Source organism: Artemia sp. Qi Xiang Cuo, chromosome 19 (genome assembly GCF_049724085.1).
Source record: "Artemia sp. Qi Xiang Cuo chromosome 19, ASM4972408v1, whole genome shotgun sequence".
Lineage (NCBI taxonomy): Eukaryota > Metazoa > Arthropoda > Branchiopoda > Anostraca > Artemiidae > Artemia > Artemia sp. Qi Xiang Cuo.
Window position 1 is genome coordinate 59,648,961 of NC_142812.1, and position 12,971 is coordinate 59,661,931.

The window sequence follows — 12,971 nt, forward strand, 5'->3', positions numbered from 1 at the left end:
GGCTCTCTTGGCAATGGGATTTACGGATTAAATTTGATGTAATTTTGAAAAAAAAAGCTTTGGCTGTTTTAGGCTCTATTTTTGATCAATTTTTTTTTCACATTAGAATCCCCTTTGGCCAAGGACTGACGAGTGTAAGTTTCAAACTGACCGGAGCCGACAAATTTGTTGGTTCATTGTCGGGTCCCTCACCCTTTTTCTCATCTAAGCCTTTTTCTCCCAACAAAGTTGGAGGTCTTATTGTCCTAGAAACCAACCCCTAAAAGTTTCAAATTCATCAGAAAATATGATATTGTTAAAAACCTGATGTGGAATTTTATAGGAAATTTTAATTCTATAGAAAGAACCAAATGCTTTTGTATCACAGTGTTTTTTTTTTACTGCTAAGCTCAATTTCCCCATGTTACCAATTTATCAAATTACCAATCAGTTTTTCTTTGAAATTCGTATTCCCCTTGTAATTCCACTAGCTGTCTTTTTAATCATATAATGAATAACAGGACTTGTATTATTTTTGTGCTCTATTCTTTTCGTTCTTTTGCTTCTTCCTTTCGCTGTCTTTTTTCTTTTATTGTATTATTCTTTGCCCTCACAAGCTTTCCGTCTTTAGGGGGAGGTATAAGTAGGACACTGCCCCAAAGAAAAAATCTCCTAAGCAGCTTTAAAATTAAGTTCTGACAGAAGACCGAAGTTGGACCTCTTTTAGCTGGTCAGCTGCTCCACCTTCCCTTTCCCAATGAAAGTCTTAGGTACAGCCATGCCTATTTTTTCTGTATAAGTATTTTTGATGTTCTGTAATTTTTGTTACTTTAGTAATTTCTAATACACTCCCGGTTAAAAAACTGTGCTTTAATTCCGTTTGTTTATTTTTGTGATCTTCATATGCCATATCCTCGATTCGGTGTTACTAAAAAAAAAAAAAAAAAATAGCCCTTTTAAAACATAATTGGTTTTACAATCATATTAAGCTTAGAACTTGCATTGAATTAATTCTATCGTATGACGAGTCTATAGTATTCTAAATGTGATTGGTTCTCTTATATAAAATTTGAAAAGAACCAACTGTTGAAAGTACGAACCATGAACAAACCGAACGAACTAGTGAAAAGAACGAACTGCTTAGAGTTATAAAATGTTTTAAAAGTAAAATCTCTGTTTCTCTGTGTTTTACGTTGTTCTGTCAATCTAATTCGTCCCTGACTATGATGATATACGTTTATGAGAGGATTATATGATCTTTAGTCTATTTTGAACAAAATAGCTATCTAAAAAAATTGATTGGATGCATTTGGGGAAAAAAGGGCTGGGGAGAGGGCTGGTTGCCCTCCGGTCTCTTTCGACTCTTCAAAAAGGAACTAGAAGTTTCAATTTCCAATTAAATGAGCCTTCTCCGAAGTTTATACGACACCACCCCTTCCATGAAAAACCTTATTTACTCCCGGGGCATATGTCCTGACAATGGAAGTCCTGACTTTCCATTTTCACCTGCTTTCTTTTCTTGTTATTTATCATTTTTATCATATTTCAGGTCTTTCATTATATGGTTGTGGTTTGACAGGAATTTATGGTTTTGAGCTACCGATATTAGACGCATTTCTGTTCGGTTCTCTTATTTCTGCTGTAGATCCTGTTGCTGTCCTTGCTGTTTTTGAAGAAGTTCATGTCAACGAAGTCTTGTATATTGTGGTGTTCGGGGAGTCTCTTCTAAATGATGCTGTCACAGTAGTAAGTTATACTTCTCTTACCGTGATGTCGCATGGTGCAGTTGGGGGTTTGAGGTCACGCATATACTGTTTAAGGGAGGGTGGTGTAAGTGAATGTCTCTTGGGCGGAGGGGGAATCGAAAAAGTCAGTTTTTAAGCTTCATATTTTGTGTATCATTCTTCAAGTCGAAGTTCACAAGTAATTCCTTCTCCCATCCCCCTTGTGCGGATTTGGCAAAAGAGGCGTGTTTCCACCTAAAAATGAATTTTTTGCGACATGCAAGAGCTAAATAAGGCAGGAGGGGAGTTCAAAATTTCACAAATATCAAAATGTTTCAAGTCAAAAAATAGTTCATCTGGCCTGAACCTTATTTTTAAGAAAAGATGGAAAATCTAGAATAAAAATGACGAATATGAACAATTTGTCTTAATGGTATTTCATCCTCCCATGAGGTTGGTCTGAAAGACCCCTACACCAGAAAAGGTAAAGGGTTTAAATATAAGCAGCTTCTCCTTATAGAAGGAAGATATAAGATAGAAGGAAGTCTTTTAGTTTACCAGGTAAGGAGATGTGGCACTGGAAGTCTCCACAAATCAGAAAGTGTATGTTGCCGATTTTACACTAGAGTCTGCTTAAACGGCTACACGCCTCGTCATAGCGTTTCTCAGAAAGATCGTTATTCAGGTTTGTTGGAAGATATACATTGATGAGGAAAAAGCTAGTTGGCCCTAAACATTCCACAGAAGTATAGAAGTCGCACGACTCGTACAGCCTACAGGGGATCTGGTCGTCGACTATAACAGCAGTGCCACCGCTAGGTCTTCCACGTGTAAATTTTCATTTGGCTTCATGTATGAAAACCGATTTGCGCGGAAAGGACTGGAAGGGAGCAAAATTGTGTTTGGTAAGTAGGTGCTCTTGCACACAAATTACATTATAATCGTAGCAAATTCCGCTCAGGTAGCCTTTTTTCACAGCGTTGTGTTCATATATATTTCGGCAAAAGACCTTTAAAGTATTCATTTTCGGGGTTGAGACGCTTTGTTCATGGCCTTTTTAAAGGCTGGGCAGATTAGGTTATAACTCGGGTGATCGTTCTTCCCATCGGGACAGAGGGCACACTTGATACTGTTTGATTGACATGGTGTTTCTCTTATAGATTCATGTGGCTCTGCACAACAGGGGTAGCAGTGTTGATTGCTGCAGTCTCGTGCCAGACGTTCAAAAAACTGGCGCCTGAAGCACCTTTTCGGGATTTCTTTGAACCTCGTTACTTGAGGTAAGTGTGCTCAATATAGATACTTCGCCGGATCGCCCTGTCGCGTGATGATGCATCTGCAAAAACAAGTTGAAATGTCTGCAGTATAGTGTATATATATATATATATATATATATATATATATATATATATATATATATATATATATATATATATATATATATATATATATATATATATATATATATATATATATATATATATATATATATATATATATATATATATATATTTCCTCGGTTCTGATTGGTCAAACCCACGTAATCTCATGTTGCTTCACTTTGTATTGTCTCCGAGGTTTGAAGATTCCGGTTCAGATTCTCCTTTTGAATATCCTTTTGAATATATGTAAAGGACCGACTTTGTTTAATACTCTATAAACATGGAGATACTACAGAAGCTTTTTATATAAACCTTTTTTATTTTAAACTATCGTATAGCAGAGTTAGTTATAGGGTTGTCTACAACTAACTATAGATATAAATAATTATAGTGATAGAACCATCGGGACTCTAAAACTAGAATAATTATATAATTATTATAAAAATAATTATAGAACCATAGAGGCAAGTTTTATCTTATGCCTCTAACTTAGTTTTTTATGCAGCCTTGAGTGATGAATTTGATGAAAAATGTGTTTAAATTTACCACTGGGATTTGGAGGTCGCAATGCCAGAGGGGATTATACTTTAAACCGTTTCAATAATCTTGTTTTCAGCACTATATTTCGTGTCCAGACCTTAAAAAATTGCACTGTGTGTCGTTGGCGTGCACCCGGATTACGCTTCGTGTTAAAAATCACGTGCAAATGCAGCGCCAATAATGTATCCCTTACGTACTTTGATCAGATGTGTGAAAAATAATCAGATAAATTTGCACTGTCCATAGTACTCTGACAAAGCTTCTTGTACAGTTAAGCCCGAGACAGAATTGGCTTCTTTTTTTTTACTGATCGTGTTTTTTTTACTGAGCGTGTTTTTTTACTTTGCGTGTTTTTTTTACTGAGCGTGTTTTTTTACTGATCGTGTTTTTTTACTGAGTGTGTTTTTACTGAGTGTGTTTTTTTACTGAGCGTGTTTATTTACTGAGTGTGATTTTTACAGTTTTCTCAGTTCTGAAGTGCTTCTAATTGGCTTTACCGGACTAAAATTTTATTGATATTTTTATTTATTTTTTTCCATTAAGGTACAGATTTGATGTTTACGATTGACCGTGCGTCCCTCTCTCGTAACATAATTCTTTGTTTGAGTTGTTTTTTGTTTTTGTTGAGCGTGTTTTTTTTTACTGAGCGGGTTTTTTTACTGAGTGTTTTTTTTTTACTGAGTGTGTTTTTTTTAATGAGCGTGTTTTTTTTACTGATCGTGTTTTTTTTACTGAGCGTGTTTTTTACTGAGCGTGTTTTTTTTACTGATCGTGTTTTTTTACTGATCGTGTTTTTTTACTGAGTGTGTTTTTTACTGAGCGCGTTTTTTTTTACTGCGGGTGGTTTTTTACTGAGTTGTTTTTTTTACTGAGCTTTTTTTTTTTTACTGGGCGTGATTTTTTACTGAGCTTGATTTTTAACTGAGCGTTTTTTTTTTACTGATCGTGTTTTTTTACTGAGTGTTTTTTTTTTACTGAGTGTGTTTTTTTTACTGAGCGTGTTTTTTACTGAGCGTGTTTTTTTTACTGATCGTGTTTGTTTTCTGATCGTGTTTTTTTACTGTGTGTTTTTTTTACTGAGAGCGTTTTTTTTTACTGAGCGTGGTTTTTTACTGAGTTCGTTTTTTTACTGAGCTTTTTTTTTTTTACTGGGCGTGATTTTTTACTGAGGTTGATTTTTTACTGAGTGTGTTTTTTTTACTGATCGTGTTTTTTTTACTGATCGTGTTTTTTTTACTGATCGTGTTTGTTTACTGATCGTGTTTTTTACTGAGTGTGGTTTTTACTTAGCGTGTTTTTTTTTACTGAGCGTGTTTATTTACTGATTGTGATTTTTACTGAGCGTGTTTTTTTACTGAGCGTGTTTTTTACTGAGTGTTTTTTTTTTTACTGAGAGTGTTTTTTTTACTGAGTGTGGGTCTTTACTGAGCGTGTTTTTTACTGAGCGTGTTTTTTTACTGAGCGTGGTTTTTTACTGAGCGTGGTTTTTTACTGAGTTTGTTTTTTTGTGAGCGTGTTTTTTACTGATCGTGTTTTTTTACTGATCGTGTTTTTTTACTGAGCGTGTTTTTTACTGAGTGTGTTTTTTTACTGAGCGTGTTTATTTACTGAGCGTGATTTTTTTACTGAGCGTGTTTTTTTACTGATCGTGTTTTTTTACTGAGTGTGTTTTTTACTGAGTGTTTTTTTACTGAGCGTGTTTATTTACTGAGCGTGATTTTTTTACTGAGCGTGTTTTTTTACTGAGCGTGTTTTTTTACTGAGCGTGTTTTTTACTGAGTGTGTTTTTTTACTGAGCGTGTTTATTTACTGAGTGTGATTTTTACAGTTTTCTCAGTTCTGAAGTGCTTCTAATTGGCTTTACCGGACTAAAATTTTATTGATATTTTTTTTTTTCCATTAAGGTACAGATTTGATGTTTACGATTGACCGTGCGTCCCTCTCTCGTAACATAATTCTTTGTTTGAGTTGTTTTTTGTTTTTGTTGAGCGTGGTTTTTTTTTACTGAGTGTTTTTTTACTGAGTGTTTTTTCTTTAAGGAGTGTGTTTTTTTTACTGAGCTTGTTTTTTACTGAGTGTGGTTTTTTACTTAGTGTTTTTTTTTTACTGAGTGTGTTTTTTTACTGAGCGTGTTTTTTACTGAGTTTGTTTTTTACTGAGCGTTTTTTTTTTTACTGAGTGTGTTTTTTTTACTGCGTGTGGTTTTTTACTGCGCGTTTTTTTTTTTAATGAGTGTGTTTTTTACTGAGCGTGTTTTTTTTACTGACCGTGGTTTTTTACTGAGTTGGTTTTTTTACTGAGCTTTTTTTTTTAATGTGCGTGATTTTTTAATTAGCTTTATTTTTAACTGAGTGTGTTTTTTTACTTATATTGTTTTTTTAATTATCGTGTTTTTTTTAATTTTAGTGTTTTTTTCTTAGAGTGTTTTTTTTACTGATCGTGTTTTTTTACTGATCGTTTTTTTTTACTGAGCGTGTTTTTTACTGAGTGTGGTTTTTACTTAGCGTGTTTTTTTACTGAGCGTGTTTTTTTACTTAGTGTGATTTTTAATGAGCGTATTTTTTTTTTAATGAGCGTGTTTTTTTTTACTGAGTTTGTTTTTTTTACTGTGTGTGGTTTTTTACTGCGCGTTTTTTTTTTACTGAGTGTGTTTTTTACTGAGCGTGTTTTTTTTTCTGAGCGTGGTTTTTTACTTAGTTAGTTTTTTTACTGAGGTTTTTTTTTTACTGGGCGTGATTTTTTACTGAGCTTGATTTTTAACTGAGCGTGTTTTTTTACTGATCGTGTTTTTTTTACTGAGCGTGTTTTTTACTGAGCGTGTTTTTTTTACTGATCGTGTTTTTTTACTGATCGTGTTTTTTACTGAGTGTGGTTTTTACTTAGCGTGTTTTTTTACTGAGCGTGTTTATTTACTGATTGTGATTTTTACTGAGCGTTTTTTTTTACTGAGCGTGTTTTTTACTGAGTGTTTTTTTTTTTACTGAGCGTGTTTTTTACTGAGCGTGTTTTTTTACTGAGCGTGGTTTTTTACTGAGCGTGGTTTTTTACTGAGTTTGTTTTTTACTGAGCGTGTTTTTTACTGATCGTGTTTTTTTACTGATCGTGTTTTTTTACTGAGCGTGTTTTTTACTGAGTGTGTTTTTTTACTGAGCGTGTTTATTTACTGAGCGTGATTTTTTACTGAGCGTGTTTTTTTACCGATCGTGTTTTTTTACTGAGTGTGTTTTTTACTGAGTGTTTTTTTACTGAGCGTGTTTATTTACTGAGCGTGTTTTTTTTACTGAGCGTGTTTTTTTACTGAGCGTGTTTTTTACTGAGTGTTTTTTTACTGAGCGTGTTTATTTACTGAGTGTGATTTTTACAGTTTTCTCAGTTCTGAAGTGCTTCTAATTGGCTTTACCGGACTAAAATTTTATTGATATTTTTTTTTCCCATTAAGGTACAGATTTGATGTTTACGATTGACCGTGCGTCCCTCTCTCGTAACATAATTCTTTGTTTGAGTTGTTTTTTGTTTTTGTTGAGCGTGGTTTTTTTTTACTGAGTTTGTTTTTTTACTGAGTTTTTTTTTTACTGAGTGTGTTTTTTTACTGAGCGTGTTTTTTACTGAGTGTGGTTTTTTAATGAGTGTTTTTTTTTACTGAGTGTGTTTTTTTTACTGAGCGTGTTTTTTACTGAGTGTTTTTTACGGAGCGTGTTTTTTTTTACTGAGCGTGTTTTTTTTTTTTTTTTTTACTTAGCGTGTTTTTTTACTGAGCGTGTTTATTTAATTAGTGTGATTTTTAATGAGCGTGTTTTTTTTTTACTGAGCGTGTTTTTTTTTTACTGAGTGTGGTTTTTTACTGCGCGTTTTTTTTTTAATGTGTGTGTTTTTTACTGAGCGTGTTTTTTTTAATGAGCGTGGTTTTTTACTGAGTTCGTTTTTTTACTGAGCTTTTTTTTTTTTACTGGGCGTGATTTTTTACTGAGCTTGATTTTTAACTGAGCGTGTTTTTTTACTGAGCGTGTTTTTTTACTGATTGTGTTTTTTTACTGAGCGTGTTTTTTACTGAGCGTGTTTTTTTTACTGATCGTGTTTTTTTACTGAGCGTGTTTTTTACTGAGTGTGGTTTTTACTTAGCGTGTTTTTTTACTGAGCGTGTTTATTTACTGAGTGTGATTTTTAATGAGCGTATTTTTTTTTAATGAGCGTGTTTTTTTTTTAATGAGTGTGTTTTTTTACTGCGCGTTTTTTTTTTTTAATGTGTTTGTTTTTTAATGAGCGTGTTTTTTTAAAGAGGGTGGTTTTTTAGTGAGTTGGTTTTTTTTACTGTGCGTGTTTTTTTAATTAGCTTGATTTTTAACTGAGTGTGTTTTTTTACTGATCGTGTTTTTTTACTGATCGTTTTTTTTTTACTGAGCGTGTTTTCTACTGAGCGTGTTTTTTTTACTGATCGTGTTTTTTTACTGATCGTGTTTTTTTACTGAGCGTGTTTTTTACTGAGTGTGGTTTTTACTTAGCGTGTTTTTTTACTGAATGTTTATTTACTGAGTGTGATTTTTACTGAGCGTGTTTTTTTACTGAGCGTGTTTTTTACTGAGTGTTTTTTTTTTACTGAGTGTTTTTTTTTACTGAGTGTGGTTCTTTACTGAGCGTGTTTTTTTACTGAGCGTGTTTTTTACTGAATTTGTTTTTTTACTGAGCGTGGTTTTTTACTGAGTTTGTTTTTTACTGAGCGTGTTTTTTTACTGATCGTGTTTTTTTACTGATCGTGTTTTTTTACTGAGCGTGTTTGTTTTTTTTGACTCAGTGATATTAGCGTGATACTCTCGGTCAGAGCATTGGCAAATGTACACTCTAAACGTACATTCCCTGTTCGTACTATGGTCATATCCTATGTACCTGACAAATCTAAAACAATAGCCCCATGTGTTTTTGAAAACATTGAATCGGTTATCCCATTTTCAAGTAGTTGAGTCTTGATCTAGGGACTGCAGGGTCAACTTGTACAGAGTTCTATATGATTTTTTGTCAAATGATAGTTCTATAGTGTACAGTGGTCTACCACTCACTTTGCACACGAGGCTAAATAGACCAAAAAAAAATTAAAATCGTGGGGGGATTCAGTCCAGGATCCAACGGTAGTACCACTCTTCACAAAGGCCAGAGCCAATTTTAATGAGATTTCTCCATTGATAAATGATAAATCGCTATAGCTACGAGAGCCGGTGGCAATGTGACGTTGATTGGTGATCCTATGAGGAACAAGAAGTTTAATGTTGTTGCCATTGGCTCTTAGCTTTTCCACTGCCAATGCAACAGAGCTCATAACTTGTTGTTTTCGGACGTGGAGAATTGCCGATGTGATAATGAGATTTGCATCGGGAGCTGCAGGAGGTTTTTTTTCTCAAAATAAAATTCGTCGGGGCCATCTGTAGCTTCATGTCAATTTTGACGTCGGGGGGTTGCCATTGGGATATATTGAATATCTCATTATTTAATTTTCCAACTAGATGATACTCCTGGGTCACTGCAGTAGTCAACTCACCGTCAGTATCAACACCTGACCGATATTCATAGCCTAATGATTGTCCTCTCAGCTCCTTGTAAGCCTTTGGTGGCATCATCATAAATTGTATGTAGCTTGCATAGTTTGATAAATTATTGCTAGTGCTCACCAATGTACCATTAATAAATACATTAATTTGCTTGCATAGGTTGTGTAGAATACAGTTTTCATAGGAGAGACCATCACCAGCATTTGGAGTCGTATTATCTGTCTTTTTCTTCTCCACGACATTTAAATCAATAAATGTTGATGACAAATCAATGAAATAGTCTTCATTGGAAAATTTTAGAAAGTGTAGAGTTTCCGAGAGGGGTTGTTGGGGGTGAAACTGTTCATAGGAGCCATACTTGACACTGACATTAACACTTTCAGAATTGAATAGACACAATGAAGAACTGAGTGATGGACATGGTACCTGGTGGGGGAGATAAGTCAACTTAAGAAAAGAAATCCTTCTTTGATCTAACAATCTTTTTCTTTTTCTTCTTCTTCTTCTGCTTATCGGGCTTCCTTATTTTATTCCTCAAAGTCCTTGTTGATGTCCTTTGCTTCCTGCCTGGGTGGAGACTGATGAGTGAATGACGCGAACGCATCCTTTTCAATCCCTCCCCATTTTGTCAAGATTTTAGTTGCTCACCGACGGCTCTTGCTGAAGATCTAATATTTTCCTTAACACTCTCCTTGAATTTCATGCCCGACCCCCCAGTCCTGTAGTGTTGAGGCAGCAAAATCTGATGCAGCAGGTACAAGATGTGTTCTGGCAAGGGGTAGTGTTGAACAAAATAGCCCAGCAAACCCGCTACCAAGACCATGGCCAGACATTGTACCAGTCCCTTGTAGTAGTCCAAAACATTGCCTATTTGACGTGGACTCAAAGCACCAACATAACAATCGTTATCGGGACAGACAAATGGAATTCTCCTATTGTTCATTTTAGGTGATTGTATTGTCTTTGATAATGGATCGAAAATTACAAGTAATCACTGCTAAGCCTTTTGTTATTGCTAGAGGATCACCCAATTCCCTTCTTAGTGTTAACTGACAGAGTTCCAAATACGAAGTGTTTACAGGAACATACTGAAAATGCTTTATATTATAGTGATGAACAAGTTCATGAGTTGTTTTTCGTTCAAGAAAACGTATGAGGGGGTCATTTTAATTACTGAATCTCGACGTTTCCATAAATGAAGCGTAGAGAAATATGAAAAATTCCGAGGCAAAACCAGGTGGATAATCAGCAAAAATAACTTGATTCATCCCGTAAACGATGTCAGCATTTTTCCCATTGATCATATTCTGTTTAAAGCCAAGAACATCTCTCAGATTATCATTGAGAATAATTATTTCAGTGTCAAGAGGTGAGGTAATGTAAATCCTATCATGTTCCAATGAATAATTAAAATGGAATTTACCATTCCTACGATATGAGATTTTTCTATTGATTGCACGACACAAATCTCCCATATTATCATATTCAATATATTTTTCAATTTGGCATGTGGATATTCACTAGATTTAAGTGCTTCAACCCATTCATAGTCGAAATGGTTCAACCCAGTCATAGTCCGATCGAAAGGTATAACTTTTAGTTCTTACATTCATTACCTTTTTAGGAGGTAATAGTAATTTTTAATAATAAAATCGACAGGACTAACCTTTAGCGCACTAGCATGCTGGAAGGTGGGAAATAGTTCTGTCGAAAAATCTTTTGTCATAATCAATAAGTGGTAAAGAGAATCGGACAAATTGGACATAAAAGTTACATAGAAGTCATTGGGCATTGTCAATATTTTCAACACAGATCCAAGAATCAAAATCAGAGTTGTATCCTAGCCACCGAACAAGTAACTGTTTCTTACCTCTGCGAGTACGTGTATTTAATATCTTTTCAATTTGATAGATTTAACTAATATTTTTAACTTTTTGTAGTTCATAGTCATAAAAGCCACCGAGAATCTTTGAATTTTTTTATACGAATTCTGTTCGATAATACTTTCTAAGGCCTGAGCAACTTCAACACCCCTCTTTGATAGCAATGGAATCGCATATCCATAGAGACTATCAACACTGATTGCAAGTAGGATGTACTTTTCTAGTGTATTGTGACGTCTCTGAAGCTCATCTAGATTCAGGAGATCGGCTTGCATTATATGCAATGGGTAAAAGGCTTTAGTTTTTCGATATTGATTGGCACGAAGTCTATGATTTCAATGCAGAGTTTAACTTGATTCATTTTGTAGATAGTCTTTTACACATTTAGTTTGAACACCAGTGACTTTAGAAAAAGTGGTGGGGTAAGCTGAATACCTTACGTCATTGAGATTTTCATAAGAATCTTTCGAAACTTCATCCATTTTGACCTAAAAAAAGTTTTGTAACGTCCGCTATCATTTTGTATACTAGCTGTTGGTGGTGGTGATGGTGATGGTGATGCTGACTTCTTACATCTTCGTTTTTTTTTAGCTATCATCGGTGTGTTGTTACTCTCCAGCATTAAGATGAAATCTTTTTCTACAATTTTATATTTCAATGGTGTCAATGTTGTTGATGATGATGATGATGCATGATCATTTAATTCTTTTATAAATTGTCAATTGACAATAATACTTTGGGGAAGTTTAGTATATTTATAAAGTTGTTCAGATGAGCGTCAAATCAGAATATTGCTTTACGATTTTTAACCATGTCATAGATTAAATCAAGTTTATTATAGATATTTCCCTGAATTATAACTCCTTTTCCATTGGTCTCAACTTGAATGTGATCTTGACGACTTTCCAAGAGATAGACTAGGAGTCGTGTAATTTTTTCAAGATATTAGTGGGGCATTATATTTACAAATTTCGATACAATTGAATCCAATTCCTCCTTCTTTAATTGTGTTCCAGAAGCAGAATCCTGAGATGATTCTTTTTTGGGATCAGCAGCAGCAGTAGTGGGCTTCGACCGATAGGACTTGTGTTTGTCCACTCGGTGAAGTGCATCTTGAAGTAAAAGCAGTTTTTTATCATCCTCAGTATTTTCATTGTCAAGGAATTTACTCAGATTGTTCTCAAAATGTTCCACGGGTGAGAGAGTGAGCTCTATTGAAGTCAATTTATAGGGTTTTGCAAATCTCTGTCTAGTGAACACTGTTTACAAGTCCTGTAATTATTCGTAGTAAAAGTGTGAATAAGCAACCGCCTACCTGATGAAGTCGTTCCCTTTTAAAATTCCTTCCTTTTTTTTATAGGACCATGTAAGTACAATGGAACGATGTTTCTTTGCCGGTTCCTTAACAACTTCTGACACTTAAACATTTTCCTGAGGCAAATTTAAGAAAAGTTCGGATATTAGACTAATGAAAGCATTGTAAATACCATGCTTGAGTATTTCTTTCCTAAGAGGAGGTTTTGAAGTGCTTAGAACTGAAAAAAGATGTCTATTTTCATGTAGTTTATTCAGTGTCATGATAGCAACTAATAGGTCTTTTTAGGGCTCACGGGGAGATATACTGTAATTTCATTGTCAAAAATATCTGTGACTACACGCAGATCTTCGGGTGTATTTTGATTAAGATCCAATAGGATGTAGCCGTAGGGTTTATTAGTTGCCTGATTGTATGCTGAGAGCAGAAATTTGGGGGCTCCTGGATAGATTTGTTTATTGAGAGTTATTAGCGAGCTAGAATCACGAACAACTCTGTAGATGATACAGTGGGTGCAGTTCAATGCAAGTGTTCGCATACATTTGCTCTGATGAAAGAGATTGTGTAGAACCAGAGTAACGGAAATCTGTTCATGATGAGAGCGAACAGTG

General features: G+C 34.6%; 1 protein-coding gene across 3 annotated transcripts in view; it reads left to right on the forward strand.

Moving 5' to 3' along the window:
• LOC148941067 (putative Na(+)/H(+) antiporter nhx-9) overlaps positions 1-12,971 on the forward strand; it is a 265,572-nt gene that overhangs the window by 65,067 nt on the left and 187,534 nt on the right. For all 3 annotated transcript variants that reach the window (XM_089104941.1, XM_089104942.1, XM_089104943.1), the window contains exon 4: positions 1,529-1,725. In XM_089104941.1, coding sequence (XP_088961067.1) covers positions 1,529-1,725 — 197 coding nt within the window. The remainder of the gene's footprint in view (positions 1-1,528; positions 1,726-12,971) is intronic.